The sequence below is a fragment of the Schistocerca piceifrons genome, chromosome 8 (assembly GCF_021461385.2).
Source record: "Schistocerca piceifrons isolate TAMUIC-IGC-003096 chromosome 8, iqSchPice1.1, whole genome shotgun sequence".
NCBI classification, from domain to species: Eukaryota; Metazoa; Arthropoda; class Insecta; order Orthoptera; family Acrididae; genus Schistocerca; species Schistocerca piceifrons.
This window is the reverse complement of record NC_060145.1, coordinates 37,366,175-37,392,412: the sequence shown is the minus strand read 5'-3', so window position 1 is coordinate 37,392,412 and position 26,238 is coordinate 37,366,175. Positions and strand designations below refer to the sequence as shown.

The window sequence follows — 26,238 nt, the reverse complement described above, 5'->3', positions numbered from 1 at the left end:
GGCTTTTCATTTGTTTATCCATTTGTTTATTGCGATCTGTTGGTCGCTCGTAATTGCAAAGAGCTTTCAACAGAAGAGATGTGCTGCACAGCAGCGCGCATGAGGAAATGCTCACAGCTCTTAAGCTAGACTTTTAGGAGCCTACGTTTACTGGACGTATTTTTCCTGGCTTGATCCTCTCAAAATTAGCGTTTTGAGTGTTGTAAGGTATAGAAAACTATATAGTAGCATAAGAATGATTGATATTGCACTGTCACAAACACAGTGCAAAACCATAAAACACCATTCCAGTATTATATATATCAAATTTTGTAGAACTGGTCATCACATAACGGGATTAGATGTTTAAATCTTTATTCATATTTATAAAGTGGTTAGAGATGTAATATTTACAGTATACATCCTCTCTGAGGTATGTTAGACACTATATCCGTACTCTATGTGCGAGGTGTATTATTAGTCAACTGCCTAGCAAATACTGCTGAAGTTTTCTGGCGACCAAAGTGTGGTGTCACCGCCAGACACCACACTTGCTAGGTGGTAGCCTTTAAATCGGCCGCGAACCGGTAGTATACGTCGGACCCGCGTGTCGCCACTGTCAGTGATAGCAGACCCAGCGCCACCACACGGCAGGTCTAGAGAGACTTACTGGCACTCGCCCCAGTTGTACAGCCGACTTTGCTAGCGATGCTACACTGAGGAAGACTCTCTCATTTGCCGAGAAGATAGTTAGCATAGCCTTCAGCTAAGTCAATTGCTACGACCTAGCAAGGCGCCGTATTCAATTGATATTTATTATATGAAGCATGTATCATCAAGAGCGATGTTATACAATTATGGATTAAAGTTAAGTATTCCAGAAGTTACGTACTTTTCTTTATAGCGTTCATTATGTATACTGTTTTAGACCTCACGCCAGCCTGCGTGAGTTTAAGCTCGTGCCTTTCGGCTTCCTCTCATTGTGTCTAGGCTGTCTTGTCTAGACACAACACAAAGATCATGGAATGCATCTCTAAATTGGAAATACAGTGTTTATTGTCGCACAGATTGCACAGATTTCCTCGCAAGGTCGCAAAGCGCAATGGACTTTATTTTATCCTTCCTTTTTGGGAGATATCTTTCGCTCACGAAGTTATTTCTTATATATTTTGCTCGCCATAATAGTGTGTATTCTTTTCTGTCAGATAAGTAAGCCTCCTAGCATGGAACATCTGAACTAGTATGAACTTATAAGACTCGAGTGAAATTTTATTAATAAATTCTTGTTCACAACTTTTTCTCTTGAATCTCTAACATTTTTCCTCTCATCATATTTCGACACCTTACGTATCATTAGATATATCTTACTTTTGATCTCCCGTAGCTCTGTTCCCACTCAATGCGACTCACTGCGTCACACCGACGTACACACGACTACTTGAAAATGCATGCGTGCTATGGTGCTAAGAGAACAGCAAAACTGGAATCGTGAACTCGGCCATGAATTATCAATGTAGGATCCTCAAACAATTTGAAACCCGCTATATATGGTGCACATAGCTCAAATTGTTGTAAACTGCAATAGTTTGAGAGGGTCGATTAACGTGAAGAGCTGCATTAAGGCAGTGCATGGACGGAAGACGACAGCACCATAAATGGTTTAGCAAACAATCTGAACATGTCTCTCAGATTAACTGCGGTTTCGTTTTAAGGCAGTTCATCGCCAACAATGTTTTATTGTGGTTAAGGTTGTTTTTAATTCAATTATAAAAAGCTTTTCTTTAAAGTGTAGTGAATTACGCAAAAAAAGATCTTGCACGACACCATAGAATAACCCAGCACAGGGAGATCTCAGAACGCAGGTGCTGTAATCCTGGGGCTTATGCCCTCCCGCGTTACAGCTTCGTCCGCCAGGTTGCCTAACAGAAGACGACGTGCCCAACTCCAGGCCAATAGTTTTGGTTGTGGAGCTAGTTTCGGTTGCACTGATCTTCAGTGAGTTATTTCAGAGATTAGCGACCATCAAAATTGTGATCATCGGAAAATTATCAGTCAAACATGTTACTCTCCCCATCAACAAATGTCTGTTTCCATTGTATTGTGTGTTGTATTGTATTGTGTGTATTTAAACCGGGGACCTAGAAACGACAGAGAGGCTTCACTGTTTCCATTACTCATCTACCATCATTTAACCCTCTTAGTTTCGATTTGCTTCTACGTGAGTATTCAAGTCTTCCATTTCGGACTTTCCATCCAAGCAATATCTGGAAAGCCTCATAGCGTTAAGAAATAATGGCTCATGTAGTACATTTCATATCCAAACAATAATCACAACTATCAAAATAAAATAAATGTAGATTTTAAAAATATTAAAATTGGGCCCCAGCCTATACCAGTAGCTTACAATACAAGAAAGAGTCCATACACAAAATGTAATAGAAGTGTAATTTATTTACCACATTAAAGGAACTATGCAGGAAAAACAGGTAAACATAAAAAAGACACATAGCAGCAACAAGAGCATCGCGTTTTTGCATTTCAAAAGTGTAACTTGCTTCAAAAACATGCATCTTGCTCAAAACTGTGAGTAATCACAAAGAATATTTATTTCCAAGACATGACACTATATTTAGTCCCAGTTTTATAGAACTTAATAAAACTGTGAGACCTGAGTCTCTCCTGGCGTATACAATTTTCAAACAACTTACGGTAATTGAGCCAGGTAAAATTTACAGCGACCGCCGATATTTCAGCGGTAGATGAAAATTTTACCTGGCTCAATTAACGCAAGTTGTTTGAAAATTAATAAAACTATACACTGATCATTACGGGAAAGTTCTGAAAGATTGTATGAACATTTGTAAAGAACAGTTGTTTTGCATAACAGGCGGCCCTGTATATTCAAAATTCACTTTCGAGTTTTTGAAGCTGATGTCGTTTACAGCCGAATAATGTAACGTAATATCGAACGAATCACAATATTTCGAGACAATATATCTGAGTAACGCACTTAATTAAACTAAATATCTAGGGATTAGATTTCGGAAGAACTTAAATTGGAACGATCATACAGAAAATGTCGTACTGAAGACAGACCAAAGACTGCTCGTCATTGACAGAACAATAAAAAAATTCCTTACACATAATTTTGTTCGACCCCTTCTAGACTGCTGCTGAGTAATATGAAGTTGTTACCACATATGGTTGCAGACGACATCAAGGGTGTTCAAAGAGAGGCGCCCCGCTGTGTCACGCATATGGCAATCATCAAAATAAGTGCTTCTTTCAGTGCGACGAATTCTACTCTCACGAAATTTGAATCAACAACTTCGACCTCCGATGGATAAAATTTCTTGTTGTCCCCCTAGTCTTCCCTATGGAAGATTGACTATCTGGACAAAATTATACAAACAAAAGTTGGAATGAAAATGATTAGGTGTTCTTTTTCCCACGCGATATTCGTGAGCAGAACACGACAGAACGTGGTGTCTTACACCCCTTACTAACCATAAACATGTTAATTACACAGTAATCAGGCTGGTGAAAATTGTATTTGCAGTAATTATTTATTTATATCAAAGCTAAACAATGACTATGTAAATAACAATATTATGAAATTTAAACCTTTATCATTTGCAATACGTAACAGTTAGTATGAGAGTGAGTCAATAACAAAGTTGCAAACTGGGATAGAGAAGCTGAAGCCCCGCGTATCAGCCCGAACCTTATTTTGCTTTTCAACAAAGTCCAGTTGTGAAGATAAGCACTCATCCCATCGTCCGGAGAAGCGTTAAAAGGCTACAGTATAGAATTATTGTTAGCATTTAACGAGTGGCTGAACGTGGTAGAATAAATTTATTTGGTTCCTTGACTTGCTGCAGTCCACAAGATCCATATCTCCTGGGGCAGTGAAGTCTCCTCGACGGGGAAACACTGTGCCATCACTGAACAGCCAGGGCGGTCAGGACGCTCCTTGTTTGTCCTTTGCTGAATCCAAATGAACAAAAGTTTCTATGAAATGCAGTCCTAATCACATACAGGGCGAATTTCCCTATGAATGTGCTCTCCAGACAGTCATCCGGGCTGGCCGTTGTGGCCGAGCGGTTCCTTGGCGCTTCAATCCGGAACCGCGCGACTGCTACGGTCGCAGGTTCGAATCCTATCTCGGGCGTGGATGAGTGTGATGTCCTTAGGTTAGTTAGGTTTAAGTAGTTCTTAGTTCTAGGGTACTGATGACCTCAGATAAAAAGTCCCACAGAGCTCAGAGCCATTTGAACAGTCCTTCGGCTCACAGTAGTAACGTTTTTCTAGTCGGTTACACACACGTATCACATCTGCCGTCTTGGTATGACTACAGATCATTAATCATTGATCGAGGAATACTGTGTATCGGCTGCCGCTTCTAGATACGCTTAGGCGAGAAAATTAAAATGATATGCCGTATCCTGGCGTTCACGATAGCTGACTCACTCTTGTACGCTACTCGCCATTAAAATTCCTACACCACGAAGATGACGTGCCACAGACGCGAAACTTAACCGACAGGAAGAAGATGCTGAGATATGCAAATGATTAGCTTTTCAGAGAATTCACACAAGGTTGGCGCCGGTGGCGACACCTACAACGTGCTGACATGAGGAAAGTTTCCAACCGATTTCTCATACACAAACAGCAGTTGACCGGCGTTGCCTGGTGAAACGATGTTGTGATGCCTCGTGTGAGGAGGAGAAATGCGTACCATCACGTTTCCGACTTTGATAATGGTCGGATTGTAGCCTATCGCGATTGCGCTTTATTGTATCGCGACATTGCTGCTCGCGTTGGTCGAGATCCATATGAGCAGAATATGGAATCGGTGGGTTCCGGCGGGTAATACAGAACGCTGTGTTCGATCCTAACGACCTCGTATCACTAGCAGTCGAGATGACAGGCATCTTATCCGCGCGGCTGTAACGGATCGTGCAGCCACGTCTCGATCCCTGAGTCAACAGATGAGGACGTTTGCAAGACCACAACCATCTGCACGAACAGTTCAACGACGTTTGCAGCAACATGGGTGCGGTTACCCTTTACGCTCCATCACAGACAGGAGCGCCTACGATGGTATACTCAACGACGAACCTGGGTGCACGAATGGAAAAACGTCATTTTTTTCGGATGAATCCAGGTTCTGTTTAGAGCATCATGATGGTCGCATCCGTGTTTGGCAACATCGCGGTGAACGCACATTGGAAGCGTTTATTCGTCATCGCCATACTCGTGTATCACCCGGCGTTATGGTATGGGGTGCCATTGGTTACACGTCTCGGACAGCTCTTATTCGCATTGACGGCACTTTGAACAGTGGACGTTAACTTTCAGATGTGTTACGACCCGTGACTCTACCCTTCATTCGATCCCTGCGAAACCCTACATTTCAGCAGGATAATGCACGAGTGCATGTTGCAGGTCCTGTACGGGTCATTCTGGACACACAAAACGTTCGACTGCTGCCCTGGTCAGCACATTCTCCAGATCTCTCACCAATTGAAAATGTCTGGTCAATGGTGGCCGAGCAACTGGCTCGTTACAATACGCCAGTCACTACTCTTGATGAACTGTGGTATCGTGTTGTAGCTGCATGGGCAGCTGTACCTGTACACGCCATCCACGCTCCGTTTGACTCAATGCCCAGGCGTATCAAGGCCGTTATTACGGCCAGAGGTGGTTGTTCTGGGTAGTGATTTCTCAGGATCTATGCACCCAAATTGCGTGAAAATATATTTGCCCAATGAATACCCATTTATCATCTGCATTTCTTCTTGGTGTAGCGATTTTAATGGCTAGCACTGTATATCTGCTTTAAGGATGTGATCAGATAGACATTGTTGTAAAAAAATAAAACAAAGAAAAGACAGTGTTATGCTAGAGACAGTAAACGTGATATCTGAACGTGCGGGAATACTCTGTCGACCCTCAAAAATAGTAGCCTCATGTAATAGAGTGGATGTGGAACCTCCATTTCTGTACTTAGAAAGCTCCCTCACGGTATGTGCTGGGGTGTACTTCTGCTACCAATACCATCTCGGCTATTTCTGTTACATTCCTTTATCTGTGGGTAGGAAGAACGACTGCTGCTGAGCGTCAGTAAATCCTCTGATTACTTTTGTTTTAGCGCCATTATGGTCACTTGAAACACGATTTTGGCAGGAATTCTTTTCTCCATCGTCCAAAACTGGTCTCCGCTAATGCCTGATACAGGAGTTCCATGTGCATCTGCGTCCAGGTGTCGCACTTACTAAACAGCCAAGAAAAACAAAAAATAAAAATAAAAATAAAAATTCTGCTCTTCGGATCTTCTCTCTTTCAGTAATCCTACCTGGTATGCGATTCCGACTAATGAATAATACTCAAACAACGTATTTACTTAGACGAATCACATTTCAAATGGAACTAGCTGGTACTTGCTTATGCGGTACTTCAGAGCCGTACAGAAGCGCTCACCTAGATATAGTTACGGCCGTTAACGCATGCATTGTTTGGCCTCCGATCTTGTAATGGAAGAGTAGTTGTCTTTCCCGCAACTTCTTGCACAGTAGGCTATACTTACTCATTTATGTTTAGCGCAAACGCAAGGCCCTGCATAAAACCTGTGTAGGTCTCCCTTCTCTGTAAATAATAACCACACACGCAAACAGTGTTGTAGAGTTCACGATTTCATCCAGCGTATTTTATATAACTCTTCTTTTTCATATGACCGTGTCACTCAGTTTAGATCGACGTGTGACTGCTATTTCGTGGAAAGTCTTGAATGTAGTTGCAATGCGATGTTTCGTAAGCTCGTATTCTGTTCGCTTGGCGACAATGTTGGACTGTGGAATGCCTTCCAAAAGTCAAGGAATACAGCATGAAACGGACCTGCTATCTATGATATTTTTCATATCATTAAAGAAGCACGGGAACTGAATTTAAGGAGACGACTTTTTGCAGACTACGTGTTCTTTCCTAACGATAAGGTTTCGGTCTCCAAAAATGTCACAATACTCGAAACGATAGAGGCACAGTACAAATTTTCAATCGATAGACTACGGTGACGAACACGTACAGTTATGGTTTTCTGTTTGGAGACAATTCTCGGAAATGGTAGCTTAGAACGCTTTATTGCTCACATATTCTGTGGTAAACCGATGCTAGAAGGGGACCAGAATGTTAGGATAATTTATAAAGAACCTAATGGGTATCTCAAGACGTTAAGTTAACTTACCTCAGTGACGCTAGTTTAGTGGATTTTCTGTTCTGCGAACACTTATCTCCAGATATGTGACTTGAGGCAAATAAATAATGCTGCACAATACTCTCTGGTAATTAAACAAAAGAAGACGGCTATAATTTATTCCCCACTTTAACTTTCTTAATTTTATTTACACACAGACACTCATTTGTCCCAATACTTGAATATTTTTCTTTGAACAGGCACTTGTCTTCAACATCTGCTACTGGCACACTTCCTAATATTATCTTTACTTCGTTTGGCATAGCTAAACTCGATATTTTAGTGAGCATCCCTTATCTTTTGGCGATGATATGGACTTCTGACTGATGATGTAATAAGCAGTGTATGAGGACATATGATTTGAGCTCTTGTATTCGCAAACGCTGTTGACGGTCTAATTTGTTCAGGTTTCAGGAGGAAGAACCACTCCTACCTGTGAAACCTGAACATTGCCACAGAGCGTTTACCCCTGCGTCTATAGATGTACTCCACAAGCAGCCATATATGGTGGAAGGCACATGACGTTCCCTGGTCTTATCCATCCTTAAAGTTCCATGTGCGGATTGTCGAAGGCCTTCAACACATCTCCGCTTTTATCTCAGATTCATTACTTTAATTACAATGACAGCTTGAGATATTTTATAGTGGAAATAGAAATTTTATTGATTATAAATTTCAAGGTGTAGATTTTCCACAATACACACTGCCATTCTCGTAGTGATTTCCTGTTGTTTCGAGTTTGTGGCACGATCCTGCTGTGACTAAATAAGCCAGTGACGAAACATCTGATTCTTCTTTGCAATATCTTTGCCTGTTGCATAATTCAACTTGGTTCTTGACGTCTTGCACTATGTTATTCTCATGATTCTTAGTCTGGCTTATGCTCTCCATGTCAGTATATTTGTGTTATTGTTGCACATTAAATCGCTGTACCTAAATAGCTGATTGAAAGTTGTGAAAGATTCCAGTTGTATAGGGACACTACAATGATGTTGTTCGCCAGGCTGAATGGATTTCGTTACAATTACTTATTATAAACATAGATAGTAATCTTAGCACTAAGCCAGGATCGTCTTCAAAACTTCCAGAATATGTAATAGTGTCCGATGTGATACCTTTGAAAGCAACTGAACCTGTGAACGGCTGTATTCACACCCGATTTTATCATTCCTCGCTTATCGCTTCCAATGCGAGTGAACATCGTCGGCTTGAAATGAAGTGTTTCTCGACTGAAACAATACAGAAATTCAATGACACCATCCAATGCAATGTCCGAAAGCAATAGCAGTTTGCAATTTTTTTTTTCAATTGAGAAGTACGTAATTGTGAATGTTCCTCTATGTACCGAAGAACATAAATAATTTTATCTTAATATTTACAGTTATTATGTTGCTATAACAAGCAGTGACGTAACACTTGATTAATATTTCTCTTTCTATTTTTCTATGGTTACCTTGTACTAACTTTACTCAAATATATCGGGAAAACATTGTCACACACTGAAAATGTGAAGGTAACCAAATTGTCAGATTTATACCAGGACTCGCTCATACACACACACGTACGCACACGCACACACAAACGCATACACACACACACACACACACACACACACACACACACACACACACACGCCTATATAGTTCGGGCATGGATGTGTGTGATGTCCTTAGGTTAGTTAGGTTTAAGTAGTTCTAAGTTCTAGGGGATTGATGACCTTAGAAGTTAAGTCCCATAGTGCTCAGAGCCATTTGAACCAATTGAACCAATATAGTACTTTTTTCGATAAGCAAATACTTTCTTCAGTTTGAAATTCATGTCTTAAATAGGTAAGAACTGTCATCTCAGACTTTGAGTAAAATCAACTAATGATCTTTAAACGAATCACAAAAAATAGTAGACGAACTTTCAATAGAGTAGGTATCACGCTTTAAGCTGTTAGGGTTTGATAATTGCTACGCAGATTAAGCGACATTAGTAGCAAATTAAATGTTTCAAATGCTTTGTGCCACAATATAACTATTTCTAGTTGTAATGAGAAGGGACAGTACATAGCTGACATCTTAGAAAGGAACATTTAACACTACATTAGCATGCACAAATGTATGCTGGATTGACAAAAGAAGAATACAATCAGCTCGAATTTTGAGCATAATGAAAGGACTCTGTCGGACAACAATATTATTACAGAAAAAATTCGTTTATCCCTGTGATGTATGAAGAAACAATGAGCTAACGACGTATAAATTGGACACAACATTCAACAGAGTGGAAGAAGAGTGTGTAATTAAAGAACTAATCAATTTAGGTCGACTAGTAAGCAGAATGCTTTAGAGAATATGAAGTTCAGACAAGATGTTTCTTTATCGCTGTTACAGATTTCAAACAGCTACTGTGTATGCGCTACTTTTCATTCCTCTCTGTCACCTCACTCTTGATCGTCTTCTTTTTCTTCTGGCGTCGCGACAGCGGAACATATGGCGTTTTTAAGTCTTGCCGCACTGAACTTGTCGCTAGCCACTGGGGCCGTTGTGCGATAACACCAGAACTGGTTCCGCTCAGCGCAGAGGGGAGGGTGGGAGGCAAACCGCATCATGGTAGCAGCCTGTCCGCTCCCCCCCCCCCCCCTCCAATCTACGCCCAACGGGGGTCTCCGCTGGGCGACAAATCAGAACTACCTTCGATGCGAGTATCAGCGGCCGAACGAGTATAAAAGAGCAGACGCCTCCAAAGGAAGACACACTTGGTGCTCCACCAGACTTCTGCATACACCCCGACGTCGTCCATCCTCAGCTAGCCAACATGAACGCCGTAAGTATACGACGGTTTCCTGCTACTACCCTTCGCCTTAGGGAACCTCTATCGTTTTGTCGAGGCAGTCCTTCCTACACAACTCTTTCTGTGGAAAAACCTTCTCCCGTTCCTTTTTTTTAACTTTTAGGCTCATCCATCTTCCAATTATCCTAATATTGGCTTTCACCTTAAACTACTTTTTGTCAGGGGTTTCAAATCTAAATAGATACCACATCCATGACCGAACCGTACTTACCGGGTTTTAGTATGTACATACGCTTTCTTACCCTAGTCAGCGACACTCTTACTTCAGAAACAACCCCTGGGCTGTAGCTAATCTATTTCACCACTAAATGTCTTCTAAGTGTTCAAGTGCAGCGAGGTAGGCAAGATAGCGTCTTTGGAGTGTGGAAAATAGGAAAGAACTCCTTGTGGAAATGGAGTTATGGGGGTTGGTACTAAGCCAACCTCGCTGTTGAGCGCCTGTAAATCACAGTCACACACAGGGCACTGATTCGTAACTGGGTGGCACGGTAGGAACATTGACCGGAAAAGGCATTCTTCTTGGTTCAAGTCCCGGCGAAGCACTCTTCTGCAAATTACCAGGACGTTTCAAAACATTCAAATCGTTCTAAGCACTATGGGACTTAACATCTGAGGTCATCAGTCCCCTAGAACTTACAACTACTTCGACCTAACTAACCTAAGGACATCACAGACATCCATGCCCGAGGCAGGATTCGAACCTGCGACCGTATACAAACCACCTGATGTCCTTTGCCCTTCCGGTGGTGAGGATTTTCCATAGGTTTGTTCCTCACCTATTCTCTTCATTAAGTCCTCATTTCTTAATTGATCCACCAAGCGGGGTGGCGCAGGGGTTAGCCCAGTGGACCTGCATTCGGAAGGACGACGGTTCAAACCCGTCTTCAGCAATCCTCATTTAGGTTTTCCGTGATTTCCCTAAATTTCTCAGGCAGATGCCCGAATGGTTCCTTTGAAAGGGCACGGCCGATTTCCTCCCCAACCCTTCCCTAATCCGAGCTTGTGCTCCGTCTCTAACGACCACGTTGTCGACGGGACGTGAAATACTAATCTCCTCCCCCTCTTATTTGATCCGTCCACATAATCTCTAACAAACCTCTCTCCACATAATCATACTTAGAATGTAGCTTTTCCTTCTATGTTACCATAGCCAAGCACATTTGGTTCCCGTACAATGCCTTGCTCTAGACAAGTACTCTCAGAAACAGCAGGATGTTCGTTGGTCCGCCTGAACGCAAACACATTGTTTATTGCATCAAGGAAGGCCCACATAGACGTTATGGTTCTTCTGCAGGAAGGAGTCAGGCAGGAGAAGATCCTAAGGGTAAAATAATTGACCTTCAGGAACATTTTTCTCGATTTCTCGTCAACATTTTGCATCTATTCCTCCATCTCTGTTGGGTCTCTTATGGTGGATGCAATTCTTAGGCTGTGAAATCTGCTATTTTCTTTGCTTCGGTCATACAGTGTAAGTATAGTTCATTATCAGGACAGTTCTTTTACTTTCTGAATAGTATTATTTACCTTTTTGATATTCATCTCTGGTTTGAGCAGTCTTAACCCATATAATGTGCTGCATATCCTGTCTATGATATTAAATGGGACTTAAGCGCTTTCTTACTTACTTACCAAGTCACATCCAACAAAATCAGAGGCACGTTTTGGCCGTTGTGATTTAAACAAAATGGAACTGTGACATATTATGTAAATCGTAAAGTTCTCCTCAGCACGAAACTTTGAAGCTTCACGTTTCGTTCCCATAAAAAGCCTTGCTCCAGACAAGCACTGTCAGAAAGAATACGATGTTCGTGGAGTCCGAACTAGTAACATGTTACGTAAATCGTAAAGTACTCCGCAATCCGAAAACAGGTTTAAACTCTATATTGATTTATTAGGAACAGTCCTATTCGAGGTCTTGTCTTCCCCCGGAATTTGCGCTATCTTCCCAAGCTACTTTAAGGGGATATACAGCTTGACTTGGACAGAGGAATCACAGTGCCATTCTCCTTAAGCGCTGTTACGAGGGACGTTCAAAAGATTAATAAGTTTGTACGGCGGTTTGAACTGCTGTCGCCCTGAAAGCGATCCCAGTATCTGAAGCGGGGTGCCATCTCTCTCGTCAGTGTCTTTCCAGTAACCCCCTGTACTGCATGCCATGATCACGTAAGGCATAAAACATGTATTAATGTGTTCAGTAGCGCTGTTCCAATGACGCATACTAAAACGCCGCAAAAGGACATACCTGCAGCGTATCAGTACTACAAATCGTATTCAGTGGCCCAAATGTGACTGATCATCTTTTGTCATGACTACCAAATCTTGCATGACAATCAACCATATTTCAAAATTAGTATATTTACCCTTATTAACGTACTAGTCAGTTTCAATACATTCAGCAGCATAACAGTGAGATAGTCATTTGCGTGTGGCCTCTTTACAGTCGGTGTTGCATCTACACTGTAGGTTAGAAGGGGAATTCTAGTACTTATCCAACACTTCATGCCAGTATAGTGAGATTATAATTTGAATCACGGCCCTAGGATCTCCACAGACCATCATACCACATTTTACAAAACTATTTCGGTAAAGCCTTACAATGAGCATAGAAAGAAATATTCAATGCATAACGTTAGTAGCAAGTATAGTCTTTTCCATAAACAACAAACACAGTATTCTACCAGAAAATTTTGATGTGACAAAACTTCTAATCTTTTTCAGTGAACACTGGCACAATATCAGCACGACCAAAGAATGCTAACTAGCTTCTCAGTGGAGAAATAGATAGCAAACCATCTAGCAGTACTTCAGAGGGTGGTATCCTTTAATTGCAGTATTAATGGTTCATATCTAGATTCAATCGTTTCAAGCAGATATTTGGGAGTAACCGTGTTTTGAGATATGAAGTGGAATGACAGTATAGCTCAGCCCTAGGTAGCACGAATGGCAGGGTTCGATTCATTCATTGGAGAGACAGTAACAGAAATGTTGGGAACCAGCGGACACTCGATCAAAGATGTCGCACATATCCCGACCATGTGCTTCAAAAATTGTTAGCTCTTTCTTTCAGGATAGAAAATAAAAATACTCTTCTGTCCCCCATGTTTCTATCCGGGATATGTTCCAGCACCAGCCTTCTTGAGATTTTTGGTATCGAAACAAATACCTAACACCGTAGTGCACTTCGATAAATAATATCAATATTGACAGGATTGCAACGTATTTACTGGTTTTTCACGCAGTTTCAACGTTTGTTTTATACAAAAGGGGAAATTTGGAAATTATTTTATGTTCAAATGTATCGTGCTGAGGATAGAATAAAACGCAGACACAAGCAGTAAATGGCAACCATTATAAAATATAGTCCTTTGGAAATATTTTCTTTTTTCACTGATTGGAATTGGAAGATATTAAAATAGATATTGAAATATATCATCTGCCACGGAGTTAGTAATGATTTGCATACTATAGACTCGAGTGTAGAATTCTAATACAGAACCAAATGAGTCCTCCGATCATAGACATTTCCGCGTGCACTTTGTGAGTAGTGGAATCGCCATTATGGAAAGCACACTGTGGTCTGAAGGAAGTGAGCGTTAGAGCACTGTTTATCAACTGAACATCTCTAAGAGGCGGTTGAAGACAACGTCAAGTTAAAGAAAGGTTCCTTGGCGTCAAATACATACTTGTTTTCAGTTGCTACAGTTGTCACATAGAATTGCGTAGCAGATGCTACAACTGAAAATAATTATGCATTTGAAGTAAAGAAACTTTTTACTTCATATTGTGTTGATCCGTGGCTTGAAAGTGGTCGCCCTAGCGAAACTGGATGCTTATGATTAAACACACCGTTGTGATCGGAAAGCCTATGCGTAATCTTTAGGTGTTGCGAGTGGTGAGCATCTCTCTGTTGTAATGTTAAAGCTAGAAGCTGAGATGGCTATGGACCATATGGTAGGGCACCTGTATTGGTGTCGGTTTATTGAGAATCTAGCAAAAGGGAGATCCCATGTGGAAGTGAGGTTCAATAGTTACTAATTTTTGTCTTAGAATATTAGCGACTATGTTAGTAGTACATAGGCTGTGGAGATGGTCTGCATGAAGAAGTACTATAATGCGTATAGTACTCCCAAGGGTACTTCGGAGAGGCGAAACGCCAAAGTCCAGTTTTACATTAGTGGTCGGTAATTGACAATGAGAGGTTCTGTGCAGCTGTGCCAAAGAATATATGGTTCTACAGGCTACGATCTCTCTTCTACACTCTTTCCTTAGACAGGAACAGGAGACCTACAGCGCGTTAAGTAATGTCAAGAGCATTACGAAACTATCGGATGTATGCTCGTCTCTCTTCGTCCGTCACCACGAGTGCGGGTACTTTACCCATTTATTGTATATATAATATTAAGAATTGTGTTTGGTGGGGGCGCGGCTAAGTTTTGGTATTTGTTCTTTGACGGAGTGGGATCTCACTGCTTGGATGACTTCAGTCAGTACTCCCAAGTATGGAAGAGTGTCGTATTATGACTTCGCACGTGTAGAAACTATAACAATCACATACTTACAGTAAGGATCATATAATTGTGTCTCTGTATTCTCACCATGACCAAAGGCCAATTGCTTACGATAAGAGCTGATTAAGGAAAGGCAAACCTACTTTTCTAGCATTTGTAGACTTAGAGAAAGCTTTTGACAATGTTGACTGGAAAACTCTCTTTCAAATTCTAAAGGTGGCAGGGGTAAAATACAGAGGGCGAAAGGCTATTTACAATTTGTACAGAAACCAGATGGCAGTTATAAGAGTCGAGGGACATGAAAGGGAAGCAGTGGTTGGGAAGGGAGTAAGACAGGGTTGTAGCCTCTCCCCGATGTTGTCCAATCTGTATATTGAGCAAGCAGTAGAGGAAACAAAAGAAAAATTTGGAGTAGGTATTAAAATTCATGGAGAAGAAATAAAAACTTTGAGGTTCGCCGATGACATTGTAATTCTGTCAGAGACAGCAAAGGACTTGGAAGAGCAGTTGAACGGAATGGACAGTGTCTTGAAAGGAGGATATAAGATGAACATCAACAAAAGCAAAACGAGGATAATGGAATGTAGTCAATTAAATCGGGTGATGCTGAGGGGATTAGATTAGGAAATGAGACACTTAAAGTAGTAAAGGAGTTTTGCTATTTGGGGAGCAAAATAACTGATGATGGTCGAAGTAGAGAGGATATAAAATGTAGACTGGCAATGGGAAGGAAAGCGTTTCTGAAGAAGAGAAATTTGTTAACATCGAGTATAGATTTAAGTGTCAGGAAGTCGTTTCTGAAAGTATTTGCATGGAGTGTAGCCATGTATGGAAGTGAAACATGGACGATAAATAGTTTGGACAAGAAGAGAATAGAAGCTTTCGAAATGTGGTGCTACAGAAGAATGCTGAAGATTAGATGGGTAGATCACATAACTAATGAGGAAGAACTGAATAGGATTGGGGAGAAGAGAAGTTTGTGGCACAACTTGACCAGAAGAAGGGATCGGTTGGTAGGACATGTTCTGAGGCATCAAGGGATCACCAATTTAGTATTGGAGGGCAGCGTGGGGGGTAAAAATCGTAGAGGGAGACCAAGAGATGAATACAATAAGCAGATTCAGAAGGATGTAGGTTGCAGTAGGTACTGGTAGATGAAAAAGCTTGCACAGGATAGAGTAGCATGGGGAGCTGCATCAAACCAGTCTCAGGACTGAAGACCACAACAACAACAATAAAGAGCTGACTTCAGTACCTCCATCCAGCCGAGCCACTGGGGCAGATCCTGGGATAGAACTGTAGTAGGTGGGACCCGCAGGAAAAGGGTTTGCGTCTCTACTAACGGCTCATCAGCATCAGTTCGCACTTTTACTTCCGCCTCTCCGTTTCTTACACAGTAACACTGTCTGTATGTACTCGCAGATCACAGCACTAAATTACAATAGCGACTGGCAGTTCCCTGCCGTCTGTGAATACTCTGAACTGTGCAGTAAAAGCCAGACATATGAAGAATCTGCTGCATCAACCTGCAGGGAGCCTACTGCAGCGTGCACTTGTCGGCCCGCAGGTGTTCGCCGTGGTGATCCTGTGCGCGGTGGCTGCCGCCAGCGCCGCCACTGTGCCAGCGGTGCCTGCCGGCACTAGCGCCATCCAGCAGCAGCCGCAGCAGTACCAGGCCGTGGTGCAGTCGCAGCCCCAGCAGGTGGTGGGCGGCCGCGTCGTACCCGCAGTCTACCAGGGCGTCGTCAGCCCGCACGTCTACTCCTCCGGAATCGTACCCAGCGTCTACACCCCTGGAGTCTACTCCGGCGTCTACCCGAGTGCCGTCGTTCCCTCTGTGGGCGGAGCCTACCCGTACTACGCAACCGTCTGAGCTCCCGCATGGCCCATCAGCTGATCAGTTCTACGACGTCTTCTGCAGTTTTGTCTCTCTTGAGGGACGTGTCCTGTTTGCGTGAATAAAGTTGTGTCAATGCCATCAAACTGACGGAATTTTTATTTCATTCATGTTCCATTTCCCAAAACACACACTTTTTTATGTAATTACTTCTGAATCACGTATTCTAACAGTACAGTAGGCGAACATTTTAGAGTCAACAATTTGTATAAAGGGCTATAACCAAATTTTTCTTTGCGCATCCAAACATGAAAAAATGCACTGGTATTTTGTGCACATGTGTATGTGTCTAAGTCCTCACACCCACAAAAATTATGTATAAACTGCGCCACAAATTTACGGAGAAGTGTCGTGTCTCTATAACAGTGTGTGAATGTCCATCGGATGAGAACTGAGATTTTCATGCTATCATCCGTGACAATTTATTTATGAATTAACAGCACAAACGGATTAAAGCAACAACTGGCAATTACCAGTCGACAACTATCATTGATTTGGTGCAGCATTCGTTGCTGTCAATTGAAGACAAAGTCTGAAAATGAGTCCATAGTACTGTGGCATTTTAGTTTACAGGTCCATATTGTTCACACAAACTTTTACACTTCACTGTTACCGGTTTCAGCTATAGCTGTCTTCAGATCATAAAATATTCTGATGTGGGTATCAACATCAAATTATACATGTAGGTACACGGTAAGTGAGCACCATGTACTTGCGTGTGTAAGTTGATGATGATACCTACACCGGAGTATTTTATAATCTGATGACTGCAGTAGCCGAAGCTAATGAGAATGAAGTTTAAAAGTTTGTGTGATCAAGGCGGACCTTTAAAATAGAATTAATTTTTTCTTACATAGCGATCGCTGTTCTTTTGTTTAAGGAACATCTGTTCGCCCTTTGCTTCACAGATATGCCCTTTACGTCCCTTATGACCCATCCCCTCCCACATTTCCCAATGTCCCTCCCGTTCATAATTCCTGAACTACCAACAATCTTTATTGCAGTTGACATATAGCACATTTTCGTACAATGTATTAGCCCACTATGTTGTACTCGACAGAACCACTCACACACTCACACACACACACACACACACACACACACACACACTCACACACACATATATATATAGTGGGAGGTGGGTGAGATTTTTTGAAGAGGGAAGAAAGACGAGGGAAGAAAGAAAGAGGAAAAATGCAATGACCATATAAAGTAGCCCGTCTTTGTGTATTACAATATCGTAAGGTGAGAGACAGACTCACAGTAAGAAACGTGTTGATAGTCCGAAACCTCATTCAGTCAATAGTAATTATGAAAATAAATGAGCCTGATCATTTCATTGTAGTGCTCTGGAGTCCTTTCACTGTACTGGATGTTTAAGAACCTCTAGTAATGTTTAAGATTGTGGCAATAATCTAATTCCAGTGCAGGTTTAAACTAGGCCTACTCTGTGTTTAAAATGAATTCAGATCTTCAGTTTCTGCACCAAAATAAAAATAAGTCGTCAGCAAAATTTTTATTTTAACTTAATCTGATTCAATGGCTTATATTCTCATCTTCAGAAGTCTGAAGCGAGGTCTGAACATGGGAGATTAATCTGGTGAAACTGGTAAAGTGAAATTAAAAATTCAGGTGTTTCTGGTGATAGAATTCACACCGAAATTGCTGATCAACACCTATGAATAGGAATAAGCTTATCTTTATTCATACTCAACACTCTGACAGTTTTCGTTCATTTATTTAGCAATGGAAATGCTCTTGCTACGTGGGTAGTGCACTGTAGTAAGTTTTCTCAACTACTGCAGTCAAAAGGATTAACACTTGTTTGCAGTACACTCCATGGGGCTAGTGTAGTCGTCCAAACCCATATCTGTCTGAAAATAAAACTGAAAAATGTGTATAGAGTAGAAACTTTTCTTTAGGTGGTAGAACATATTCTGACAGGTACACTAAGAATTACAGCATTTTCTTTAACGAAGAGTTCAACTTACGAGCTTTGTTCTGGTTTTATTCAGACAACCAGCATCGACTCTCTTACGAGTTAATTATAACTGTGTGAATATACACTACTGGCCATTAAAATTGCTACACCAAGAAGAAATGCAGATGATAAACGGGTATTCATTGGACAAATATAATACACTAGAACTGACATGTGATTGCATCTTCACACAATTTGGGTGCATAGATCCTGAGAAATCAGTACCCAGAACAACCACCTCTGGCCGTAATAACGGCATTAATACGCCTGGGCATTGAGTCAAACAGAGCTTGGATGGCGTGTACAGGTACAGTTGCCCGTGCAGCTTCAACACGATACCACAGTTCATCAAGAGTAGTGACTGGCATATTGTGACGAGCCAACTGCTCGGCCACCATTGACCAGACGTTTTCAATTGGTGAGATATCTGGAGAATGTGCCCGCCAGGGCAGCAGTCAAACATTTTCTGTATCTAGAAAGGCCCGTACAGGACCTGCAACATGCGGTCGTGCTTTATCCTGTTGAAATGTAGGGTTTCGCAGGGATCGAATGAAGGGTAGAGCCACGGGTCGTAACACATCTGAAATGTAACGTCCACTGTTCAAAGTGCCGTCAATGCGAACAAGAGGTAACCGAGACGTGTAACCAATGGCACCCCATACCATCACGCCGGGTGATACGCCAATATGGCGATGACGAATACACGCTCCCAATGTGCATTCACCGCTATGTCCCGAAACACGGATGCGACCGTCATGGTGCTGTAAACAGAACCTGGATTCATCCGAAAAAATGAAGTTGAGCCATTCGTGCACCCAGGTTCGTCATTGAGTACACCATCACAGGCGCTCCTGTCTGTGATGCAGCGTCAAGGGTAACCCCAGCCATGGTCTCCGAGCTGATAGTCCATGCTGCTACAAACGTCATCGAACTGTTAGTGCTGATGGTTGTTGTCTTGCAAACGTCCCCATCTGTTGACTCAGGGATCGAGACGTGGCTGCACGATCCATTACAGCCATGCGATAAGATGCCTGTCATCTCGACTGCTAGTGATAGGAGGCCGTTGGGATCTAGCACGGCGTTCCGTATTACCCTCCTGAACCCACCGATTCCATATTCTACTAACAGTCATTGGATCTCGACCAACGCGAGCAGCAATGTCACGATACGATAAACCGCAATTGCGATAGGCTACAATCCGACCTTTATCAAAATCCGAAACGCGATGGTACGCATTTCTCCTCCTTACACTAGGCATCACAATAACGTTCCACCAGGCAACGCCGTTCAACTGCTGTTTGTGTATGAGAAATCGGTTGGAAACTTTCCTCATGTCAGCACGTTGTAGGTGTCGCCACCGGCGCCAAACTTGAGTGAATGCTCTGAAAAGTTAATTATTTGTGTAGCACAGCATCTTCTTCCTGTCGGTTAAATTTCGTGTCTGTAGCACGTCATCTTCGTGGTGTAGGAATTTTAATGGCGAGTAGTATATATACATATATATATATATATATATATATATATATATATATATATATATGTGTGTGTGTGTGTGTGTGTGTGTGTGTGTGTGTGTGTGAACACAATATAAATAGACAAAGGGGTAAGGTTGGCAGGTGGGAGTGGGAGGTGGGTGAGATTTTATGAAGAGGGAAGAAAGGGGTAGGGAGATAGATAGAGGAAAAATGCAATGACAATATGAAGTTCAAATGGTTCAAATGGCTCTGAGCACTATGCGACTTAACCTCTGAGGTCATCAGTCGCCTAGAACTTAGAACTAATTAAACCTAACTAACCTAAGGACATCACACACATCCATGCCCGAGGCAGGATTCGAACCTGCGACCGTAGCGGTCGCTCGGTTCCAGACTGTAGCGCCTAGAACCGCACTGCCACTCCGACAATATAAAGTAGAACGTCTTTGTGTATTACAGTATCGTAAGGTGTGAGACTGAGACTCACAATAGGAATCGAGTTTATAGTTCTAAACCTCATACAGCCAATAGTAACTATCAAAACAAATGAGCCTGATCATTTACTTGCAGTCCTCTGGACTCCTTTCACTATACTGGATGTTTAAGAGCCTCTAGTAATGTTTAAGAGTGTGGTAATAATCTAATTCCAGTCCAGCTTTAAAGTAGGCCTACTCTCTGTTTAAAATGAAGTGTAATCTTTAGTTTCTCCAACAATATAAAAATCAGTCGTAAGCAAAAATTTTTTTTTAACTTGATCTGATTCAACGGCTTATATGTTCATCTTCAGAAGTCTGAAACGAGGTATGAACATGGGAGATTAATTTGGTGAAACTGGTAAAGTGAAATTAAAAATTCTGGTGTTTTTGGTTAATTCACACCGCAACTGCTGAACAACAGCTATGAACAGGAATAAGCGTATCTTTATACATACAACTGCTGAGCAACAGCTATGAACAGGAATAAGCTTACCTTTATACATACTCAACACTCTGACACTTTTCGTTCACATATTTAGCAATGGAAATGCTCTTGCTATGTGGGTAGTGTACTGTAGTACGTTTTCTTAACTACTGCAGTCAAAAGGATTAACACTCGTTTGCAGTAAACTCCATTGGCTAGTATAGTCGTCAAAACCCATATATGTCTGAAAATAAAATTGGAAACTCTGAATGGAGTAGAAACTTTCCTTTAGGTGGTGGAACATATTCTGACAGGTACACTAAGAATTATAGCATTTTTTTTTTTTACCCAAGAGCTCCACTTACGAGTTTTGTTCTGGTTTCATTCACACAACCAGCGTCGGCTCTGTTACGAGTTCTTTTTAACTATGTGAATATAATATGTTACGGTCAGTCACAATTTAAAAGCATTATAATAGTTTTGCTAAATAAGTTAATAATCACAGATACAAGTGGCGTACGCAGACGCAGCATATGGATCCATGGAATATGAGATCCAGCTAAAACAGAAGTCCGATTATATCAGAACAGATAATCTGCACTGAAGTTGTGCCAGGAACAAGTAGTATATAGTATTTATGTTATGTGTCATAGTTAACCTATTTACATCAATTGCTCCAGCTAAGAAGTTAATCAGTGGTGTGGGACAACCTGCAATTAATCAGTCATTCAGGATTAACTCAGACTGTTTGCTCTCTACTAGTAGCTGAACTTTCTGTCGTTAATAACAATCTACCAAAACTTATTTTCAATTGTCCTGTCGAGAACGAAACAGTGGCCGGATAAACTGTACGAAATTGTACTGTATGTCGTTGTCAGCTGGAGTAAAAGGTGGCAGTAGTGTTGTTGGAGGAAGGGGAGGGACAAAGAGCATTGCTGTGTGACAAAGGATGAGCAGATATCCCACAGATATTACGCAAAAAAAAATAAAAAATAAAAATAATGCCGCACCAAATCAGTGATGGCCGTCAAGTTAGAATGTTGCCGACAAGTGATTGCTAGTTGTTTATTTTATCCATATCTACTGTTCATTAAAAAAGAATTTTTCACGGATGATAGCACGAACAGCTCGCAATTGCTATGTGGTGAAAAGCCTTACTCTCTCGTGGAGACACAACTTCTCCGTAAATGTGTAGCGTCGTGTCGTCAGTAGTTATCCTGGGGTGCTGCGTCACGTAAGCCTCTTAGCGGTTATACACATAATTCTGACTCTGTGGGGCATTCACCAGTCACTATAAAATGGCGCGCTCCAATAGTCAAAAATTACGTTAGTCAGTAGCGTACTTGTGAAGATACTGTACCTGATCGTAGCTTGGCTATCGAACAACTACCTGGAGCAGTGTCGAACACCTTTGAGTTATATAAGAAGATGAAATGTACCCATTCACCAGCTTCCACCATTTGCAGGACATCGTTTGTGAATATGGTGAGTGGTTGTTTTAGTTCCTGAAACTCCGCCGGCTCTTTCAGAGGTACTTCCTTCCCTTCAACAATGTGGTAATGTAGGAGGCACGGATATACTCCAAGATCTACATCTACATCTATATTTATACTCCAAAAGGCACCCAACGGTGTGTGGCGGAGGGCACTTTACGTGCCACTGTCATTACCTCCCTTTTCTGTTCCAGTCGCGTATGGTTCGCGGGAAGAACGACAGCCGGAAAGCCTCCGTGCGCGCTCGAATCTCTCTAATTTTACATTCGTGATCTCCTCTGGAGGTATAAGTAGGGGGAAGCAATATATTCGACATCTCATCCAGAAACGCACCCTCTCGAAACCTGGACAGCAAGCTACACCGCGATGCAGAGCGCTTCTCTTACAGAGGCTGAAACTTGAGATTTCTAAACTTCTCCGTAACGCTATCGCGCTTACCAAATAACCCTGTGACGAAACGCGCCGCTCTTCTTTGAATCTTGTCTATCTCCTCTCTCAACCGGACCTGGTAGGGATCCCACATTGATGAGCAATACTCAAGTATAGGTCGAACAAGTGTTTTGTAAGTCACCTCCTTTGTTGATGGACTACACTTTCTAAGGACTCTCCCAATGAATCTTATCATGGCACCCGCCTTAGCAAGAATTAATTTTATATGATCATTCCACTTCAAATCGTTCCGCACGCATACTCCCAGATATTTTACAGAAGTAACTGCTACCAGTGTTTGTTCCGCTATCATATAATCATACAATAAAGGATCCTTCTTTCTATGTATTCGCAATTCATTAGATTTGTCTACGTTAAGGGTCATTTGCCACTCCCTGCACCAAGTGCCTATCCGCTGCAGATCTTCCTGCATTCCGCTGCAATTTTCTAATGCTGCAACTTCTCTGTATACTACAGCATCATCCGCGAAATGCCGCATGGAACCTCCGACACTATCTACTAGATAATTAATATATATTGCGAAAATCAATGGTCCCATAACACTCTCCTGTGGCACGCCAGAGGTTACTTTAACGTCTGTAGACGTCTCTCCATTGAGAACAACATGCTATGTTCTGTTTGCTAAAAATTCTTCAATCCAGCCACACAGCTGGTCTCATATTCCGTAGGCTCTTACTTTGTTTATCAGGCAACAGTGCGGAACTGTATCGAACGCCTTCCGGAAGTCAAGGAAAATGGTATGTACCTGGGAACCTGTATCTAGTATTTTCTGGGTCTTATGAACAAATAAAGCGAGTCTGGTCTCAAACGTTCGCTGATTCCGGAATCCATGTTGATTCCTACAGAGTAGATTCTGGGTTTCCAGAAATGACATGATACGCGAGCAAAAAACATATTCTAAAATTCTGCAACAGATCGATGTCAGAGATATAGGCCTACAGTTTTGCGCATCTGCTCGACGACCCTCCTTGAAAACTGGAACTACGTGTGTTCTTTTCCAATCATTTGGGACCTTCTATTCCTCTAGAGACTTGCGGGACACGGCTGTTAGAAGGGGGGTAAGTTCTTTCTCGTACTCTGTGTAGAATCGTATTGGTATCGTCAGGTCCAGTGGACTTTCCTCTGTTGAGTAATCTCAGTTTCTTTTCTATTCCTTGGACACTTATTTCGATATCAGCCATTTTTTCGTTTGTACGAGGATTTAGAGAAGGAACTGCAGTGCGGTCTTCCTCTGTGAAACAGCTTTGGAAAAAGGTGTTTAGTATTTCAATTTTACACGTGTTATCCTCTGTTTCAATGCCATTATCATCCTAGAGGGTCTGGATATGCTGTTTCGATCCACTTACTGATTTAACGTAAGACCAGAACTTCCTAGATTTTCTGTCATGTCGGCACATATAATTTTACTTTCGAATTCACTGAACGCTTCACGCGTAGCCCTCCTCACGCTAACTTTGACATCGTTTAACTTCTGTTTGTCTGAGAGGTTTTGGCTGCGTTTAAAATGGTTCAAACGGCTCTGAGCACTATGGGACTCAACTGCTGAGGTCATTAGTCCACTAGAACTTAGAACTAGTTAAACCTAACTAACCTAGGGACTTCACAAACATCCATGCCCGAGGCAGGATTAGAACCTGCGACCGTAGCGGTCTTGCGGTTCCAGACTGCTGCGCCTTTAACCGCACGGCCACTTCGGCTGGCGGCTGCGTTTAAATTTGCAATGAAGCTCTCTTTGATTTTGCAGTAGTTTCCTAACTTTGTTGTTGAACCATGGTGGGTTTTCCCCGTCTCTCTCAGTTTTACTCGGCACTTACCTGTCTAAAACGCATTTTACGATTGCCTTGAATTTTTTCCATGAACACTCAACATTGTCAGTGTCGGAACAGGAATTTTCGTTTTGATCTGTTAGGTAGTCTGAAATCTGCCTCCTATTACTCTTGCTAAACAGATAAACTTTCCTCCCTTTTTTATATTCCTATTTACTTCCATATTCAGGGAAGCTGCAACGGCCTTATGATCACTGATTCCCTGTTCTGCGCTTACAGACTCGAAATGTTCGGGTCTGTTTGTTATCGGCAGGTCCAAGATGTTATCTCCACGAGTCATTTCGCTGTTTAATTGCTCGAGGTAATTTTCGGATAGTGCACTCAGTATAATGTCACTCAGTGCTCTGTCCCTACCACCTGTCCTAAACATCTGAGTGTCCCTGTCTATATCGGGTGAATTGAAATCTCCACCTAAGACTATAACATGCTGAGGAAATTTATGTGAAATGTATTCCAGATTTTCTCTCGGTTGTTCTGTCACTAATACCGCTGAGTCGGGAGATCGGTAAAAGGAGCCAATTGCTAACCTCGATCGGTTGTTGAGTATAACCTCCACCCATAATAATTCATAGGAACTATCCACTTCTATTTCAGTACAGGATAAACTACAACTAAACTACTACAAACACGCCACCACCGGTTGCATGCAATCTATCCTTTCTAAACACTGTCTTTGCCTTTGTAAAAATTTAGGCAGAATTTATCTCTGGCTTCAGCCAGCTTTCCGTACCTATAACGGTTTCAGCTTCGGTGCTTTCTATCAGCGCTTGAAGTTCCGGTACTTCACCAACGCAGCTTCGACAGTTTACAATTACAATACCGATTGCTGCTTGGTCCCCACATGTCCTGACTTTGCCCCACACCCATTGAGGCCGTTGCCCTTTCTGTACTTGCCCGAGGCCATCTAACCTAAAAAAAAACGCTCTGTGCACGCCACACAACCCCTGCTACCCATGCATCCACCCTATGGCGCAAGTCGAGGAATCTGCAGCCCACACGGTCGCAGAACCGTCTCAGCCTCTGATTCAGACCCCCCACTCGGCTCTGTACCAAAGGTCCGCAGTCAGTCCTGTCGACGATGCTGCAGATGGTGAGCTCTGCTTTCATCCCACTAGCGAGACTGGTAGTCTTCACCAAATCAGACAGCCGCCGGAAGCCAGAGAGAATTTCCTCCGATCCACAGCCACACACATCATTGGTGCCAACATGAGCGACCACCTTCATGGCATCCGGAAGCACCTTTCCACATCTGGAATGACTCCCCCCGGTATACACACAGAGCGCACATTGGTTTTCTTTCCCTCGCTTGCAACCATATCCCTAAGGGGCCCCATTACGCGCCTGACGTTGGAGCTCCCAACTACCAGTAAGCCCACCCTCTGCGACCGCGCGGATGTTGCAGACTGAGGGGCAACCTCTGGAACAAGTCAAGCAGCCATGTCTGGCCGAAGATCAGTATCAGCTGGAGACGAAGTCTGAAACCGGATCGTCAGACAAACGGGAGGGGCCTTCCGTTCAGCCCTCCAGAATGTCTTTCGTCCCCTGGCACACCTTGCGACGACCTCTCACTCTACCACAGGTGAGGGGTCAGCCTCAATATGGGTAGTATCCCGGGCAGCCACAGCCGTAGTCCAAACGG

General features: G+C 42.3%; 1 protein-coding gene across 1 annotated transcript; it reads left to right on the top strand.

The window, feature by feature from the left end:
- Positions 1-9,880: 9,880 nt before the first annotated feature.
- Positions 9,881-16,560, top strand: LOC124711754 (cuticle protein 9.5-like). The gene is made up of 2 exons (XM_047241966.1): positions 9,881-10,042; positions 16,145-16,560. The coding sequence occupies exons 1-2, from the start codon at positions 10,034-10,036 to the stop codon at positions 16,448-16,450; spliced, it is 315 nt and encodes a 104-aa protein (XP_047097922.1). The 5' UTR covers positions 9,881-10,033; the 3' UTR covers positions 16,451-16,560.
- Positions 16,561-26,238: the final 9,678 nt, after the last annotated feature.